The sequence below is a fragment of the Oryx dammah genome, unplaced genomic scaffold (assembly GCF_014754425.2).
Source record: "Oryx dammah isolate SB20612 unplaced genomic scaffold, SCBI_Odam_1.1 HiC_scaffold_23, whole genome shotgun sequence".
NCBI lineage: Eukaryota > Metazoa > Chordata > Mammalia > Artiodactyla > Bovidae > Oryx > Oryx dammah.
The window spans coordinates 24,599,019-24,616,893 of record NW_024070207.1 but is presented as its reverse complement, the minus strand read 5'-3'; the positions used below and the strand labels follow the sequence as shown (position 1 = coordinate 24,616,893).

General features: G+C 44.2%; 1 protein-coding gene across 1 annotated transcript in view; it reads left to right on the top strand.

The window, feature by feature from the left end:
- KIAA1210 (KIAA1210 ortholog) overlaps positions 1-16,744 on the top strand; it is a 46,003-nt gene extending 29,259 nt beyond the window's left edge. The window contains 7 exon segments of the mRNA XM_040266616.1: positions 1,611-1,808; positions 5,090-5,197; positions 5,387-5,492; positions 7,623-11,396; positions 12,538-12,737; positions 14,140-14,245; positions 15,704-16,744. Coding sequence (XP_040122550.1) covers positions 1,611-1,808; positions 5,090-5,197; positions 5,387-5,492; positions 7,623-11,396; positions 12,538-12,737; positions 14,140-14,245; positions 15,704-15,876 — 4,665 coding nt within the window. The 3' untranslated portion in view covers positions 15,877-16,744.
- The last annotated feature ends 1,131 nt before the right edge of the window (positions 16,745-17,875 follow it).

Here is a 17,875-nt window from a genome sequence, read left to right as displayed (position 1 = left end):
GCTAAAGATAAATTACGGAGAAGGCAATGGCACCCCACTCCAGTACTCTTGCCTGAAAAATCCCATAGATGGAGGAGCCTGGTAGGCTGCAGTCCATGGGGTCGCTAAGAGTCAGACATGACTGAGCGACTTGACTTTCACTTTTCACTTTCCTGCATTGGAGAAGGAAATGGCAACCCACTCCAGTATTCTTGCCTAGAGAATCCCAGGGGCGGGGGAGCCTGGTGGGCTGCCATCTATGGGGTCGCACAGAGCCGGACATGACTGAAGCGACTTAGCAGCAGTAGCAGCAGCAAAGATAAATTAATAGTGTCAGGATGAGGTGTTGTTATATACATTCATGGACGGAAGTTACCTAAAGAAGTTAGAAAAGGCTTGGGACCACTCTATATTTTGTGTGATGGGCCCCACAAAGATAACTGTATCATTCCGCTTCCTTTCCTAGAATCAACAAGAGGATGGGCGCTGAATGTATCATCAGTCTGACCCGCTAGCTATGTTAAGTCCCCAGGCGTTGGAATCACAGGCCATAAAAGAACCATATTGGGAGCTAAGATAGTAACTAAGGTTATCACTGGATCAACACATGACGGTCAGGGGGAAATGTGAAGGGATGTGAAAGCTGCAAATACCCTGGCACTGCATAAAGCTAGTTTGGGAAGAACTAGTGAATAAACACACATGGACTTCTGTCTACCTGCTAAAGTGCATCATTTGCCACTGACATCCAGGAGAGAGGGGGGTCATCACCTTGACTTCAAAGGGGCTTCTGCTAGCACAAATACCTGGAACTTCTTAGAAAGAAGAGGTGCTCTGGGGTGTCTCTTCAAGGTGTAGAAAAAGCCATGTCAAGAAGCCTGGAGCTGTAAAGCAATTATCCTTCAATTAAAAAATTAATTAAAAAAAAGAAGCCTGGAGGAGACTACTTTGAAAGTCCTACAGAGGAAGCCAACTAGGAGCCCCCGGGCCAGACAGTTTGGAGGAATAGAGGCCAGCCATGCAAGGACAAGGCAACAGGCTCCATCCCCACCCCATTGGTGGTGGCACACTCCATCCCTCTGGGCACTGCCATCAGCCTTGCATCCAGAAACCGTAAATATAAGGTAGTGTGCTGTCTGTGCAAATGCAGCTTTCAGACAAACCCTCTTCCAACCAGATTTCTTCCTTCCTCCAAGCACTCCTATGGAGAAATCGCTGAGCTCTGACGGGTTTTACTGACATAGATTGTGCCTCTCACCCCAGTCAACCCCTTCTGTAATATAAGAGGGGTACAGGACAAGAGAACATGCAAAACCTCTGACCTTGTGAACTCCGTATAATGGTGGGGTTCCTATCCTGAGGGCAAAGGGGAGCTCCTGAATGCATTGTAAGCAGGGGAGCAACCTGAACATCTTGTTTCTTGTTTTCACCTGCAAGGGAACCAGTTGAAACTGTGCACCTTGCCTCCAATGGGCCCATTGACCGGAAGCTTGACTCTAGCTGTAGGAACAAGGGACAGCAGATCATGAAGGAGTTCTCTAGGAATGTTTCTTCAGCCAGAGCAATTTCTAACTTTGAGACCAAGGCCAGCGTACAGAGCTAACTCATTTCTCTTTTCCTACTCTCTCCAGAGTGACTTTGAGCCCTCGTCTGGATTGGTTCGCTCACAGTCCTTGATCACGTTTGCCATGTCCTCCTTGTCCAGCAGCACCCAGGTGCCTGTTGGCTTCAACACCCCAGCCACCACCCAGAGCTGCTTGGATTTCTCAGCTGCTCAATATGAGATGGCTTTAAATCCCTGGAAACAAGAGAAGAGCATCCAGGTGACTGCAAGTCCTTCAGGAGGCCTGGGAATACACTCCCATATAAGAAAATATGAGTTCCAGGAGTTCCCTGGTGGTTAGGATTCTAGGCTTTCACTGCTGTGGCCTGGGTTCAATCTAAAGTCAGGGAAGCAGAACCTGCAAGCTGCACTCATGCCCCACCCCCCAAAAAGATGAGTTCCAACCTTTGCAAACTGCTCCTAGGGAAGTGGTATGGTTTGGGGGCTCCATACCCTAAGTAGGGATGGTGAAGCCAAGGACACTGTCCCAGGTTTGACAGCCCCAGAAAGAGGTGAGCATACTTGTGTCTAGTGCCTGGGATGTTCTATGTAGATGGAACTTACATAAAAGGAACGGAAGAAAGCAGAAAGAGTGACCTAACTCCTAAGAAATTGCTTACTGGCTTAGTATCTGGGAATTTACTCAGTGCTCTTTGTAGAAGATATTCAATCATAGCCCAGATCAGGATTCTTTTTAATTATGAATCAGATAAGACCCATGAGTTACAATTGGCAGCACTGTTCCACTTCTTTGGAGGTCAGGCTTCCAGCAATGCCAAGCATTCAGAACTCAGCTATTAACCCCTCCAAAGACCTCTCCGTGTCACATACAGGTCGCCAAGTTCTTATCCTTTCTAGCACACTTAGGCAAGCTAATTATGTTTAAAACATGGCCACAGACCAAAATCAGATCTGATACCAAAGAGAAGTGACAGTTGATAGCAGAAAGAAATGACACAAACTATCTGGGGTCCTTTAGTATAGGGATCAAGAACCTCTCCCACCTCTATCAGGGCCACACTGTATCAGCATCCAGTGTAATAGGTCATGTTCACTACTCATCCAAATCATCAAGAAAAGTTGGACTATATTCCCTGATCTGTGTTTAGGAAGATAGGGAAGTAATTCCTTTGAAAAACATTTTTTTACTAAAAGCTAAGAATTAAATCAAGAACTTCCAGATGTACAAACTAGATTTAGAAAAGGCAGAGTAACTAGAGATCAAATTGTTAACATCCATTGGATCATTGAAAAAGCAAGGGAATTCCAGAAAAACATCTACTTCTGCTTTGTTGACTGCAAAAGCCTTTGACTGTGCAAATCACAACAAACTGTGGAAAATTCTTAAAGAGATGGGAATACCAGACCACCTTACCTGCCTCATGAGAAATCTGTATGCAGGTCAAGAAGCAACAGTTAGAACCAGACATGGAGCAACGGACTGGTTCAAAATTGGGAAAGAAGTACGTCAAGGCTGTATATTGTCACCCTGCTTATTTAACTTATATGCAGAGTACATCATGTGAAATGCTGGGCTAGATGAGTCACAAGCTGGAATCAAGATTGCTGGGAGATATACATATCTATGGCTGATTCATGTTGATGTTTGGCAGAAACCAACACAATTCTGTAAAGCAATTATCCTTCAATTAAAAGATAAATAAAATTAAAAAAAAAAGGTTGCTGGGAGAAATACCAACAACCTCAGATATGTAGATGATACCCGCTAAGGGCAGAAAGCAAAGAGGAACTAAACAGCCTCTTTGACAAAGGTGAAAGAGGGGAGTGAAAAAGCTGGCTTAAAATTCAACATTCAAAAAACTAAGATCATGTCATTCAGTCCCATCAGCATTTCCCTTCATGGCAAATAATAGGGAAAAAATGGAAACAGTGGCAGATTTTATTTTCCTGGACTCCAAAATCACTGTGGAGAGTGACTGCAGCCATGAAATTAAAATTGAAAGCTCCTTGGAAGAAAAGCTATGACAAACCTAGACAATGTATTAAAAAGCAGAGACATCACTTTGCTGACAAAAGTCCATATAGTCAAAGCTAAGGTTTTTTCCAGTAGTTACGTATGGATGTGAGAGTTGAACCGTAAAAAATGCTGAACACCAAAGAATTGATGCTTTTGAAATGTGCTGGAGAAGACTCTAGAGAGTCTCTTGGACAGCAAGGAGATCAAACCAGTCAATCCTAAAGGAAATCAACTCTGACTATTCATTGGAAAGGCTGATGCTGAAGCTGAAGTTCCAATACTTTGGCCACCTGATGTGAAGAGCCAACTCATTGGAAAAGACCCTGATGGTGGGAAAGACTGAGGGCAAGAGAAGGGGGTGACAGAGGATGAGATCGTTGGATGGCATCACCAACTCAATAAACATGAGTTTGAGCAAACTCTAGGAGATAGTGAATGACAGAGGGGTCTGGCATGCTACAGTCCATGGGGTCACAAAGAGTCGGACATGACTTAGTTACTGAATGACAACAACAAAGAATTTTTAAAATTTGGTAATGAATGTGTCAGTTAGCTGGAAGATTCACTTGGCTGAGTCTTTAGCCTCAGTAACTCTGGGGTAAGTAAAGGGCTATAAATCAGAGATGGAGGAGATGAAAAGATTTAATAGTTACAGGCATTTTACCAGGAAGGACATTAAAGCACAAATAGATGTCCAAGGTCATACACTCTGGTAATGGCAGAAGTAGGACTGGAACCCCATCTTCTGACTTCCGGTTCAGTTCTTTTTTTTTTTTCATGCAGCCCCAGAGGGGCCGGTTCAGTTCTATTTTCACCCCCATCATGTTGCCCCTAGCTTAAACATTGCAGTTTTGCTTTAGTAAGAAAATAAAGTATAAGATCAAAGAACAGCTGGCAGGATGGTGGGCCTAGGAGGAAGGCCTTCTAGTAGCACTGAGAGAATCTCCTTGGTTCAATGTCAAGCAGAGGGTGATCAATCACTAGGCCATATACATAAAGTCCTGTATATGCATGATCACCTGGACACTTCACCACAAACCGGGACATATAGGGAATGTTGATGAAGGAAGATTTAGCAAGACCCTTCTTTCTGCATAGCCTAATTGAGGTAAGGCCTGGGTAGCACTCTCTAACAAGGTCAGGGCATCTACTTCTTCCTTTTGCCTCTCTCCCTGACACATGGATAAATGAAAATAAAAGTGTTCAGGATCCTTTATGACAGAAAGGCTGCTGCTACTGGCTCCCTGCTTTGGAATTTCTTAGGTCTGCAAGTCCCACAGGAGGGTTCCCCTTATTCTTAATTTATAGATGTGGACAGAGATATAGAAAGTAACTTGCCCAAGATCATATGGAGAGCACATGATGGAGCAGAGATCTGAACCCAGGTCTATCTGACTTGATCCATTCAAAAGTAAATAATTGTGAGCTGAGTCTGTTTACCAAGGCACTTTGAGTGGTAACATAGAGCTGTATGTTTGCCTTTAGATGTATATCATGATTGTTATCAGGCCCCACAGCCCCATCATCAGATTGATGGCCTTGCAGTGTGGGTCAGTGGTTTCTGAGGTGTTTTCAAGAGTTCCCTGCAGCATATCACTCAGAGACCAGAAACTTCAAGTCTAAATGAAGTACTGCCAGTAGGTAAAATGATCACCAGGTTATGGATACTACTGAAATAATTTCCATTGTGAATGGTATTGTTATGTTCCCAACACAGCCATTTGGATAGCAAGGACTTTTTTTTCCTGATGCTTTTTTTCTTTGGCAACCATGCAGGGGTGGGTGGAAAGCATTTCAGCCTGATTCAAAGTCTTTCCCTCTTCTAGGTGAAACCAAAACAGGAGGAGCCAAGCCTCCCAGTGGCTTCTGAAGAGAAAAGCACAACCAAACCAAAAGAAGCTGACCAAAAGAAGCCGAAAAAAGACAGCGCAGGTTGGCATATCTTCGCCGTCACCCATAAACACATACTCAAGCTTAATGGCACAGTGCTATGTGACAAGAACTATGTAATGGAGAATTGCCCAGGCCTCTATCCTTGATCTTCTGAGGGCTAAAAATTTAAGATGCATATTAATATGGTCCAAGTTTCTCCGTTTGAACTGCCCATTTAATATAGTTGCCCCTTGTGTTAGGTAAAAGGCCATACCTGGATTCCTATTTTACCTAAATGAATTTCCAACCAGAGAGGCATTTTGTGCATATTCGTTTGTCAGTTTGTTTAATCCTCTCCACATCTAATGTCCATGCCAAGTTCTTCAGTGAGCCCAGATATCTGAGGGCAGCCAGTGATTTCCCCTTCAGCTTTCCCCCACAGCAACAGAACCAGACAACAATAACAGAATTGGTGGAAAAAAAGCCTGTTTTTAAAAAGTTGCTTTTCTCTTCTAATAGAGAGAAAAGGTCTCGTGTTAACAGTGAGACCAGTTCCCTTATCCATGGACAAAGAGGGCTTAGACAGCCGCAGATGCCCTTGGCAACCAACACCTATCAAACCCCCAAACAAAAAATACCACTGGAGTGAAAAATCACTCTGTGTGTTTGTGTACGTGTATTGGCTCCAGCTGATGACAATCTAATTTCCAGCAACACTTGGAAAACCAAAATTCCTGTTCCACAAATTAAGTCAAATAGTTATTTCATATTTTTGCCATAAAGGGTTTCACATGTGGGTTCAAAGTCAGGATACCTCTAAAAACATTTTCCCACGAAGAGTAACAAAACCACAACACTTTTGTATATAACAACAAAGAAATTAAGTGAGTGACTTTTAACTTTCTTTTTATCCTCTTTTCATATTTATTTTTAATAGCTCTCCCTTTTACACAGAGGATAAAACTTACTTGGTGTCCAGGAGGGCAGATACATTGATTTTCCATGTCATGGGAGTGGTTTGGAGTGCAGCTCCCTGCACCCTCCACCCCCCAACCCCAACCGTGCCCAGTTCTAGATTCTAAATGTGCAACCACTAGATGGAGCTAGAGACCAGTGGATGATGAGGGAGGGGAGGTGGCCAAGGCCTTCTTACCCAGGGATTAAAGTGAGTGGCAAAAAAACAATACTTTGGCCACCTGATGCAAAGAGCTGACTCTTTTGAAAAGACCTTGATGCTGGGAAAGATTGAAGGCGGGAGGTGAAGGGGACGACAGAGGATGAGATGGCTGGATGGCATCACCGACTCAATGGACATGAGTTTGAGTGGACTCCGGGAGTTGGTGATGGACAGGGAGGCCTGGCATGCTGCAGTCCATGGGGTCGCAAAGAGCCAGACACGACTGAGCGACTGAACTGAACTGAACTGAAAAAACCCACCTGCCAGTGCAGGAGACGTGGATTCTCTGGAGGAGGGTATAGCAACCCACTCCAATATTCTTGCCTGGGAAATCCCATGGACAGAGGGGCCTGGAGGGCTACAGTCCATGGGGTTGCAAAGAGTAGGACATGACTGAACACACATAGTAATATTACTAGGGAAGAGAAGATCAACCTTGTGTTTGACCTGAGGTCTGTGGATCAGTGCAAATGTTAAGGCTTTTCAAGAATTTCTTTGCATGTATATTATGTTAGATCATTTTAATAGAGTTGAAAGCAGAAGAAGTGGGGAAGGCATAATCCTACCTTGCAGATAACCCCTGTTGACACCTTAAAAAAATAAAAATACCTGTATATCATGTTAAAATTAAGTAGAATTAAGTAGAAAATATAAATACTAAGGAGGAAGTAAAATTTCCTTTCACCCTGCCCCAGTCAGTTTCCTAAAAGGTAATTGTTACAAGTTCAAAAATTGCTTTTTGATGTTTCTCACTTCTAATGGTGGAACAGACTATTGATATGATGGTGATGTGCCAACCTTGGAATCAGTTCATGAAACTGAATTTCACTTATATTTTAAAATTTCCAAATGCAGAAGGCTAACAGTGACCTAGTCGTTCTCTATCTTCTGAGTAGCTACTTCTCCACACTAGGGAATTCAATAGCAAATAGGTACCCATTGGGACAAGGCAGAGTATTCTTATTTTAGAAAATCAAAAGAACACATTTTTCCATTCCTTCTGTTTGGTACAGGTGCCTCAAGCCAGGAACAGAGCAACAAGATTGAGACTGCTAAACAGAAGACAATGGATCCGGCTATAAACACAGATGCTACTGAGACTCAGAGTTACCCGTTTCCAGCAGCATACATGAAACGCCGTGGAGAAAAAAGCTCAAGTACTTCAGGAATGAGCGAGTGTGGATCCAAAGGAAGAAGCTTTAAACAATCCACTGGAGTGCTTGGCCTAAGTGATGGAGCTGGGTCCCCACCTGCTGATAAGGACACAAGGGATTACCATTTCTGGCAACTGTCCTTAGAGAAGCAAGTCATGGAGCAGCTCACAACACCACAGACAGAAAGCACTACTCCTCAGGAGCTGCTGTCAGGTAAAGATGACCCAGGAAGGGGAATTGCTGATGTAGATTCTGAAACCAGAAAAGCGTCAGTATCACAACTCAAGCCTGAAGACATGGAAGAGACCGTGGTGGGTGCTCTGTCAACATCCCATGAAAATGGGACTTCTGGAGCCAAGCCAGAAGCCAGGGCTGCTCTATCACATGTGGCAGGAAGGCCATCTACACCCCAAGATCCTCTCTCGGTGGCAGTGGATGATCAGATGTTTATGGAGCCTTCTCAGAGCCAGCCTGAAAAGGAAGAAGCTTCTGGCTTTGATGTGAAAAGTGCCCAGTTTAAAATGTCTGCTCAAGAGACCCTCAAAGAAAAGCCTTCCAGAAGGGTTCTGCAGGCCTTAACAGTAGGGATCTCCAGGAGCTTGAGTGCCTTGGTGGAGGGAGCTTTTTGTGCTAGGACACCACGTCCTAGAAGCCTTTCATGGGCCTTCGGGAAGTCAAAAGCTACAGTCATCATCTCAGATTCCAAGAGCATGTCAGAGGAGGGCGGTGATTCTGAGCAAGAGCTGGCTCCTGGACATTCTTCCCAACCTTCCAAGATACACAGGAATGAAGAAGTCTTCCCAGAATCAAAAGGTTCAGCTGTGGAGCTGAGCAGTCCCGACCAGCAGCAGGCCCCTAGGCATTCTTCACAGTCCTCGGGGAAGTCCAAAGCCACAGATATCTTCTCTGATTCCAAGAGCACTTCCAAAGAGGGCAGTGATTTCGAGCAGCACCAGGCTCCCACACCCTCTCTCCAGCTCCTGAGCAAGTCCAAAGATGGCCAAGAAATCTTCACAAAATTGGGTTCCTTGGGACAGATGAGTGGTTCTAATGAGCCGCCGACTCCCACATGTGCTTCTCAGGCTGTGGGGGAGCATGAAGACAAAGTCTCCACGGGATCAAATAGTTATGTGGAGAAGTACAACAGTGCCAATGACACCAAGGAAAGGGGGTCTCCCGGACCCCCTGCCCAGGCCATGGGATCCTCTGCCCAGGCTGTGGCAAAGCCTAAAGACCCCAAAGAAGTCTCCCTGGCTTCAAAGACCATACCTGAAGTGCAGGGTGCTTCTGAGTGGCAGGTGCCTCCCAGGGACACTTTCCAGTCCTGGGTGAGCCCTAAATTCGAGCAACCCGCCTCCACAGGCCCAGAGAGTGCAGCCATGGAGTGGGGCATTTCCATGGAGCCACTGCCTCCCAGAGTGACTTCTAAGCGCCTGATGAGGCCAAAAGTTGAGCCACCAGTCTCCTTGGATCCAGGAGTGATGACACTTAAAACGATGACTTCTGCGGGTGTGCTGCCTCCGAGACATCCTTCTCACCCTTCAGTGAAACCAGCATCTCAGCAAGAAAGCTCTGCACATCCAGGGAGCCCCGATGTTGAGAAGACCACACCTGTACACTTGCTGACTTTCCCATGTCCTTACCAGGCCACGGTGAGGCCAGCAATTGAGTACCAAGACTCCATGTGTGCAAAAAGCACTGTGGTTGAGAAGAGCACTTCTATGAAGCCACTGCTTGCCAAGCATCATTCTCAGCCCCTGATGAGAGCTCTAGCCCAGCAACAAGTCTCTGTGACTTATTCTGAAGCTGAACAGAGTGTATTTGCAGGTTTGGAGGGTTCTGTTGCTCAGAAGATCAGTCTGATGGAGAAATTGCTCCCCAAATATTTTCCCCAGCCCTTGACAAATCCTCGAACCCAGAAAACCTTGGAGAGCACTGCTATTGGGGAAGGCAGCTTTGTGGAGGTGCCACCTCCCCAGCCCTTGGTGAAGTCTAAATTCCAGCCACAGATCATTCCACTGGAGTCTGTGAGTGCTCCCACAGAGTGGAGCGGTCTGGGGGTGCCTGTGCCTCCCAGATCCACCATCCAGCAGTCCTGGGAGATCCCCATGTTTGAGCAACCAGCCTCTGAAGGTCCAGAGAGCGCTGCCTTCAAGTGGGGCATTACCATGGAGCCGCTGCCTCCCAGAAGGACTACTCAGGCCTCGATGAGAGCAGAAGTCAAACAAGCAATCTCTGAAGGTCCAGACAGTGTCAACACTGAAGGGGATGCATCTATTGAGCTGCTGCCTGACAAACATCCCTACTCCATTGTGAGACAGAAAGTCCAGCAAATATCATTGGGTTTTGAGAGTGCTGCTGCCAGAGTGGGCATTTCTGGAAGGCCGCTGCCTCCCATAAATCTCACCCAAGTGCTTAAAAAGTCTAAAGTTCTGGAGATGTCCTCACATCTAGAGAGCATGGCTGATAAAGAAGTCATACCTAAGAAATCAGTGATTGTCAAGTGTCCTTCTCAGTCATTTGTGAAGTATATGGTACAGCATGTCTTTTCAGAGAGGCCTGGTACAGAGGAGGGAACTCACATGGATCCTTCATCTTCAAATCTACCTTCCAAATCATTGAAGCCGAAAGTCAAGCAGCAAGTTTCCTCAGGCTGGGAGAGTACCGATGTTGAGGCAGCCGTTTCTTTGAAGCAAGCGCCCATGAAAAGCCTTTTACCAAGCTTGGGGAAGCCCAACGGCCTGCAAGAAGTCCTCTCCCATTCAGAGAGTGCTCCTGTGAAGCTGAGCAGTTTTAAAGAGCAGCTGCCTCCCAGACATCTTGCCCAGACACTGGGGAAGCCTAAGTACCAGCAAGAAACCTCCTCAGCTTCTGAGAGCTCTCCTGAAGAATGGAAGACTTCTGAAGAGTGGCTGCCTGGCAAACTCCCCAGCCAAGTCAAAGATGGAGCTAAGTTTCAGCCACTGATGCTCTCAACAGGCCCAGTGAGTGTACCTGTGAAGCAGAGCAGTTCTAAGCAGCATCTGCCTCCCAAACAAGTTTTTCAGGCTCCTGCACATCAGCAACAGGTTTATCCAAGTCCCATGAGGGCTGCTGCTGAAGGAACCACTTTGGAGAGTGAACCTAGCTGCTGGTCTCTACCCAGAGACCTGGCTTCTCTGAGCAAAATCAAGAAACTCAGCCAAAGCTCTCTTCAGAGAGCTAAGAACATCACTAAGAACATCACAACTGGCCCTACCAAGCTCATGCTGGCCAATGCTCCTTTCTTGCAAGCGCCCACTTCTGGAAGCAGTTCCTCTCAGGAGGAAGTTCCTGAGAGTGATGATCAAAATAACAGCCATTCAGATTCATCCAACAATGGGGCTGATGTTGAAAAGCTTTTTGGAGTCCGACCGAGAAGAACCTCTTCCTCACAGAAGTATAAGGATGAGAAACAAGATTTTACCAAGCTTTTTTCACTCTCCTTAAGCTCAATTTCATCCTCTGTAGGTACAGCCCAGCCAATCAGAAGGGCTTCCGAGGGGGCCTGGGACACCATGCAAAACCTCACAGTATCTGACTTTGCAGAGAAGCAACAGAGGAGGCCCAAATCTGAAAGGATGGCCAAGAAGCAACCTGCTTACAGGATTCCAGGTGAGTCTTTATCTTCCCAGATGGGCAGCAGGTACCAAGAGGCAAGAAGAACCAGAAAGCAAAATCTTTAATGGGAAGAAGTGTGTTCTAGCCTTGCCCATTGCCTTGTGGCTTTGATAGGGCTGGCTTGGGGATTTAGGGGCAGAATAATGCTCTATTCTAGATGAATAGATTTGGAGATGGTTAACTTGGAGTCTTCTCTCTCCCAATGGGGTCTCCTTTGGACATTTGTCCACATTCTGTAATGGACTCGAAACCATCTCCCCACTCCCCTTACCCCATATACATGCAGATGGGATTTTATGCCTTTCTCAAAATATCTTTACATGTATTATGCTCCCTTCAACACCATATAGCTTTTTATTTTTTATTTAATTTTTTTTTTGCTACTCACCATGTGGGATTTTAGTTTCCTCACCAGAGATCAAACCTGCTGTAGTGGAAATACAGAATCTTAAGCACTGGACCTCCAGGGAAGTCCTCCATGTTTATTTTTGAAGCCAACTCACTGGAGCACTATATTCAGACTCTCAGCTTGAAGTCTTTTTTTTTTTTTTTGAAGTCTTAATTTATTGTAAATGTTTGTACTTCCACAGCTTCTTAACTCACCTGAAATGTCTAAGAATCAAGAGCTAGGTGACTTTTTGAGCATTTATCTCTCTCGAAGCCTTTGTACCTTCAGAGTTATCATCACATAGTCTTGTACATGCCTATAACCATATCCATAACCACACACTTTCATTAGAGACTATGAAGTAACAGATGCAATAAGATTTTCCTTGGATTAAAGAAATGACATCAGTGGCCTAATCATCTGGCCTCCTAGGAACTTCTCTGGCCCATTTGGCAACCATTGGCCTACCTGAATTGGGGATAGAAAGAGAGATGGACAAGGGAGGGAAAGGGACCAGTAAGAGGACAGTTGACAAACTTTGAAGTGCAGCTTAACTACTCAAGGTATTCCTGCCTTGCAAAGTTGTGGGGAAGGCACTAAAGAATGGGGCCCTTCTCTATTTGTTGTTTATTTTCATTTGGCAGTTAACAAGGATCCCATTTGAGACATTATTGCGGGTAGGTCCCAGTCAGTCTCAAGACCCAGCCTGCTTCACTTTAGTTCTACTTTCTTTCACTCCTTTCTCAGGAAAAGCTCCTGGTCGATGGTCAGAGTATGCCACCTCAGAGCCAGCTTGGATAACCGCAATAAAGCAGGAGCAGGGGAGCTTCCGGGCCAACGTTCCTCCCAAAGAACCAAGACCCAAGAGTAGAGCTGCAGCCAAGGCTGAGATGAAAGAATCCAGACATGGAGTAGGACCTCGAGCAGCCTCCAAAACACTCCAAAAGGTGATTGGAGCCAATTGATTAAGCTTGTATTAGGAACTTTGCCAGACATGCAGTTCCCCACCTCCTTGGGTGCATTAATCAAGGCAAAGGGACTTTTGAGGGGAAAGACTTGGTTTGTACTCATAGAAAGGTGCCCCCACTTTATGTTCCTAAAGGATCTGTGAAAAGCGATACATAGAGAAGGTTCTATAAATCAACTCTTGTTCTAAATATTCTAGAATAGGATTCCTCCAAATTGGTTGAGGCATAAGTAGATATAAGAAAACCCCAAAGGTCACCACTGGGGTGAGTTGAATATATTCTTACAAATATTTTAGCCTCTAAATATGTATATGCATTTAAGAAACTATGAGTGAAATTAAACTATTTTTTTTTCACTTAACATTTTATTTCTGGGCACCTTTCCATTATCAGTACATAAGGATTTACCTTTATGTAAATAAAGGTAATGTTTGGTGTTCAGGCTTCCACATATTGATTTGGTTTGGTGTGGCACCTCCCTATAGATTAAAAGTGAAATTATGTGATAAACTAGGCTAATGGATCAGAACATGATAGGATGACATCTTGCTTTTAATGTCCCATTTGCAATGTCTTTGGAAGTTTTAGAATGAGGACCCCTCTTGTCAACACTGCATAAAACTGCCTCAAGAAAACTCAATGAAGTTTACATAACAAGAGATGTCTAAGTTCCTATACTTTTAAGTGCTTAAAGAATTTGTTGAAGGATCATGTGAAAATCTGTTTTCACTTTTTGCTTTAAAGATCTTTTCATTTCATCATTATTATTTTTATGGGAGCAGGATCATACAGGTAGAAAAGTCTACCTTGGTTAAAGTTTTGTCAGAGGGAAATATACTAAGATACGTAAACTAATTAATTTAGATCAGTTGTGGTGAGGTTAATTTGAAAAGCTTAAACTGTACCATTTTGAAAAGACCTATAGTTATATGATTTTCTAATGCTAGGCATGAACACAAGATGTAAACAAGTTTTGCTGTGTAGAAATCTATGGAACCCAATTAATTGATAAGATTTGTTTGCAACCACCACATTTCGGTTAGCTTTCTGTTATGTGCTGGTAAACTGCTGGAGAAAAGGTTGTAGTCGGGCTAAGTAATTCTCATGTTAACCTGTTTACTACACTGTTTATATGATTAGATAACCTTTTCTCCCAGCTCAGAAAGGTGATAAAGTTGAACCAGCTTAGATTTTGTGATCCTAAATTCTGAACCTAGGTGCTTTCTGTGCTCTTTCCTTCCTTATCTCTCTCTCTTTCTTTTTGGTTAATGTTAAACTTATAATACCCAGGACGGGACGTGCACCTATGATCTGAGTAAGTAATTTGCTATTTTCATATCAGGACTTATAAGATCACTCTGTTTTCATTTTTGTATTAAAGAAAACTGGCCTCGTAAGTGAAAGCCAACCAAGAATGGTTCTCACTTCTGATGTCAAGAGACAAGAGAAGATGGCACCGACAAAGCCTCCAAAGTCTACCAAAACAGGTAAAAAACAAAAACAAAAAAACACCCTATCCCTCGACTCCCAAAAGAGCTCTCACAGAATGTGAAACTTCCTATTTCAAACTCAGGCAATACGTGTCTCTTCCCCCAAATCAGCTTGTGATTCTCTCATGGTACTTCCATTAGATACAGATATTAGCTTGTTTTAGGAAAATCCAACTATTATGACTAATATAAGTCAGTCCAGTGTGTAACTTTCAGAGGGCCTTTCAGTCTTTTACCCCATCAAGGAATCTGTATAGGAACAAAATTGTGATCATGCACTAGAACTTTCCTGTGGCTGGTATTCAAAAAGAGAGAATACCAAGCCACTTTCTAGTTCACAGCAAAGTGGTACTTTCTCACCCTCTACATTCCCAGTGAAACTGTGAAAAATAATCCGGTATAGATGCCCAATAGTATTGAATTTTAAAAAACTATTTAAAAGGCTTGTTTCAACCCCTCCATATTCTGAGCAGGGATACGAGACGTGGGGCATGTTGAAAGCTGAGAAAAACACTGTGCTGTGATAAAATCGAATGGGGTCTCATCAGTAGAGTTATGTGTCAGAGGGATTTTTTTTTTTTCTAGAAGGAGCAGGGAGAGGGGAGGATAGGTTTATATTGAGTCATCTTTGTTCTCTTCCTTAGTCCATCTCATGAAGAAATTAGACTAGAAATTTAGGAATCCACTGTCTGGCCATGATATAGCAGCACAGTAGGTCAAGTAAATAGCTTCTCATGGGCACAGTACTCCTATCAAGTGGTTTTCAACTCTCACTACGTATTAGAATCACCTGATGTGATTTTTAAAAAATTATAGATGGTTTTGGATCCACTGTTGGAGATTCTAATTCAGTTAGTTCATGAAATAGCATTTGCATTTGTATTTTTAAAGAGACCCTAGATGGTTCTAATATGTGACCAGAGTTGAGAACCACTGGCTGACTCTAAGCCACTAAGTCAATCAACCGTAAAGCAGGATGAGGGAAGGAGGTACTTGTAGAACTGAGGCATAGCGAGGTAGTCTTGATATAATGTTATTTAGCATAGACTTTTCCTGGGTGGACCTACTGAGTCATCAACAGTGATTTCATACAACATCAGGGATTTGCAAAACAAAAACAATATTACCTTATTTGAAATTTTAAAAACTGAACGGATACCATATAACATGTTTCCGCTCTGATCTCAGTTCAAAAGTGTAAGACAGTCCAATAATAACAACTCAAAGATTGGCAGTTACAGCTGCAGGTATTTATTCTGAGGCCTTCCAATGTCCAGGCCTCTGTGGTTCTAGCCATATTGACATTACTCCTTTCACATACCACCCTATAGCACTGACTTTTAGAAACCAGAGGAAACCTAAAAGGAGGGAAATGTTTATTGCATCCCATAAACATACTTCAGTATCTCAGGGCTTCTTACTGCTTATGTGTTATTTGCTATGGTTTGGTTCCAGCTGGATTTGAAGATGAGAAGATACTTCAAGTACCTTCGATGGAAAGAGAAACCAGGTCTGCTACACTTCCAGCCATGCTACCACAGCCAGTGGAGCCGGCTGAACCGGTCTGGTTCTCCCTGGCCAAGAAGAAAGCTGAGGCATGGAGGCTTATAGTAGGAACGATGCGATAAACTGCTCCTGGGTGGAGTATCAGCATTTCAAATTATAATTGCCAATAGCTATATTAATGCCATGTAGTGAATTATTTATGGTAGCCATTTTTATTAAGCATAAGAGCCTTAAAATGGGCATTAAAGCTAATAATTATTTGAATGAAATAGATCCCATGAATGCCTAACCTTCAGTACAGTCACTGCCAGCATCTGAAAACCCAGCATTTCCTTTATAAAAACTATGTAAAATGTTTGCACTGCTGTTGAATTGAGAAATCTTTAACTTTGGACCATGGACTGTAGAAGGGAAAAAGCTAAAACATTTTGTTGGAGCAACTAAGAGGTGGGCATTTCCCTTGATCAAATAAATTCATTCTAATGGAAATATCCAGATGATCTGGTCCAAGGATTGGCTTATATATTTTATGAGCCTAATTAAATACTTTAGTTCTTTCGTTGCTGCTCTGAACTTTGTAAAGCCTCCTGAGAACAGGTGGTACTGATAGAAGTGAAAATTCTGGGTTTCCAAGAAAAAAATTTGCACAGCCAGCTCCCCAGTCTGTCCAATGCCCTTTGAAACACCTTCTTTGTATCCCTGAGGGCCCCCAAACCCTGCAACTTACACAGAGCTCTCTTTGCACATGCCACATGTCAACCTGTCACAAGTCTGGCAGCTGTGAGCACCTTCCTATGAGGCATAACATTCCTTGGGGACTATCATACTCCTCTGAGGGGTTAGCCCTCCAGTGTTTGACCTCTTACCCCAGTGCTACTGTGGCCCTCTCTAGTTGCTCAGAAGCATAGTACATGTCATACACATCCTATTTTTAAAGCACTTAAGGCCCTCTTAAAATTCAAAATTCTGCAGATGGGGGCTTCCCTGGTGACTCAGACAATAAAGAATCTGCCTGCATCCTTCTGGATGCCTGGACACACACACACACACAAAACACTAAGGGAGAGCTCCTTCTGGATGCCTGGACACACACACACACACACACACACAAAAACACTAAGGGAGAGCTCCTTCTGGATGCAGGAGACCTGGGTTTGATCCCTGGGTCAGGAAGATCCCCTGGAGGAGGGCATGGCAACACACCCCAATATTCTTGCCTGGGAAAGCCCATGGACAGAGAAGCCTGGTGGGCTACAGTCCATGGGGTCGCAAAGAGTCAAACACAATTGAGCAACTAAGCACAGCACAGCACAGCAGAAACCAAAAGCTGTGCTTTTAGTCAAGCAGATGGGAATCCTTCCACGAAGGAAGTCTGGGGCTCCTGGACAGCTGTCTTACGCCCAGGCTCCCAGTAGCCCAGTTTTTTGTTGCTTTCCCTCAGCAGCCTCTGTTTCACAAGATTTGGGTTCAAAGCAAAATTGAATTCTCAAAGCCATAGAACAGGTCTTTCTGCTAACTGGAAGCCTGTAGTGATGAATTAGCCTTTCCCTGCCCTCATTCCTAGAGGCACACACACCCAACAGTCAATAGGCTGAACAGCTCCCACCTCCCCAGTGAACCACTCACTCCAAGTCCTTGCCCTCCATTCCACCACTCCCTCCCCAACCTGCCACACACAGACACACACACACACACACAAAAAAAAAAACACTAAGGGAGAGCTCCCACCTCCCCAGTGAACCACTCACTCCAAGTCCTTGCCCTCCATTCCACCACTCCCTCCCCAACCTGCCACACACACACACACACAAAACACTAAGGGAGAGCTCCTTCTGGATGCCTGGACACACACACACACACACAAAACACTAAGGGAGAGCTCCTTCTGGATGCCTGGACACACACACACACACACACACACACACAAAACACTAAGGGAGAGCTCCTTCTGGATGCCTGGACACACACACACACACATACACACACACAAAACACTAAGGGAGAGCTCCTTCTGGATGCCTGGACACACACACACACACACACACACACACACACACACACAAAACACTAAGGGAGAGCTCCTTCTGGATGCCTGGACACACACACACACACAAAACACTA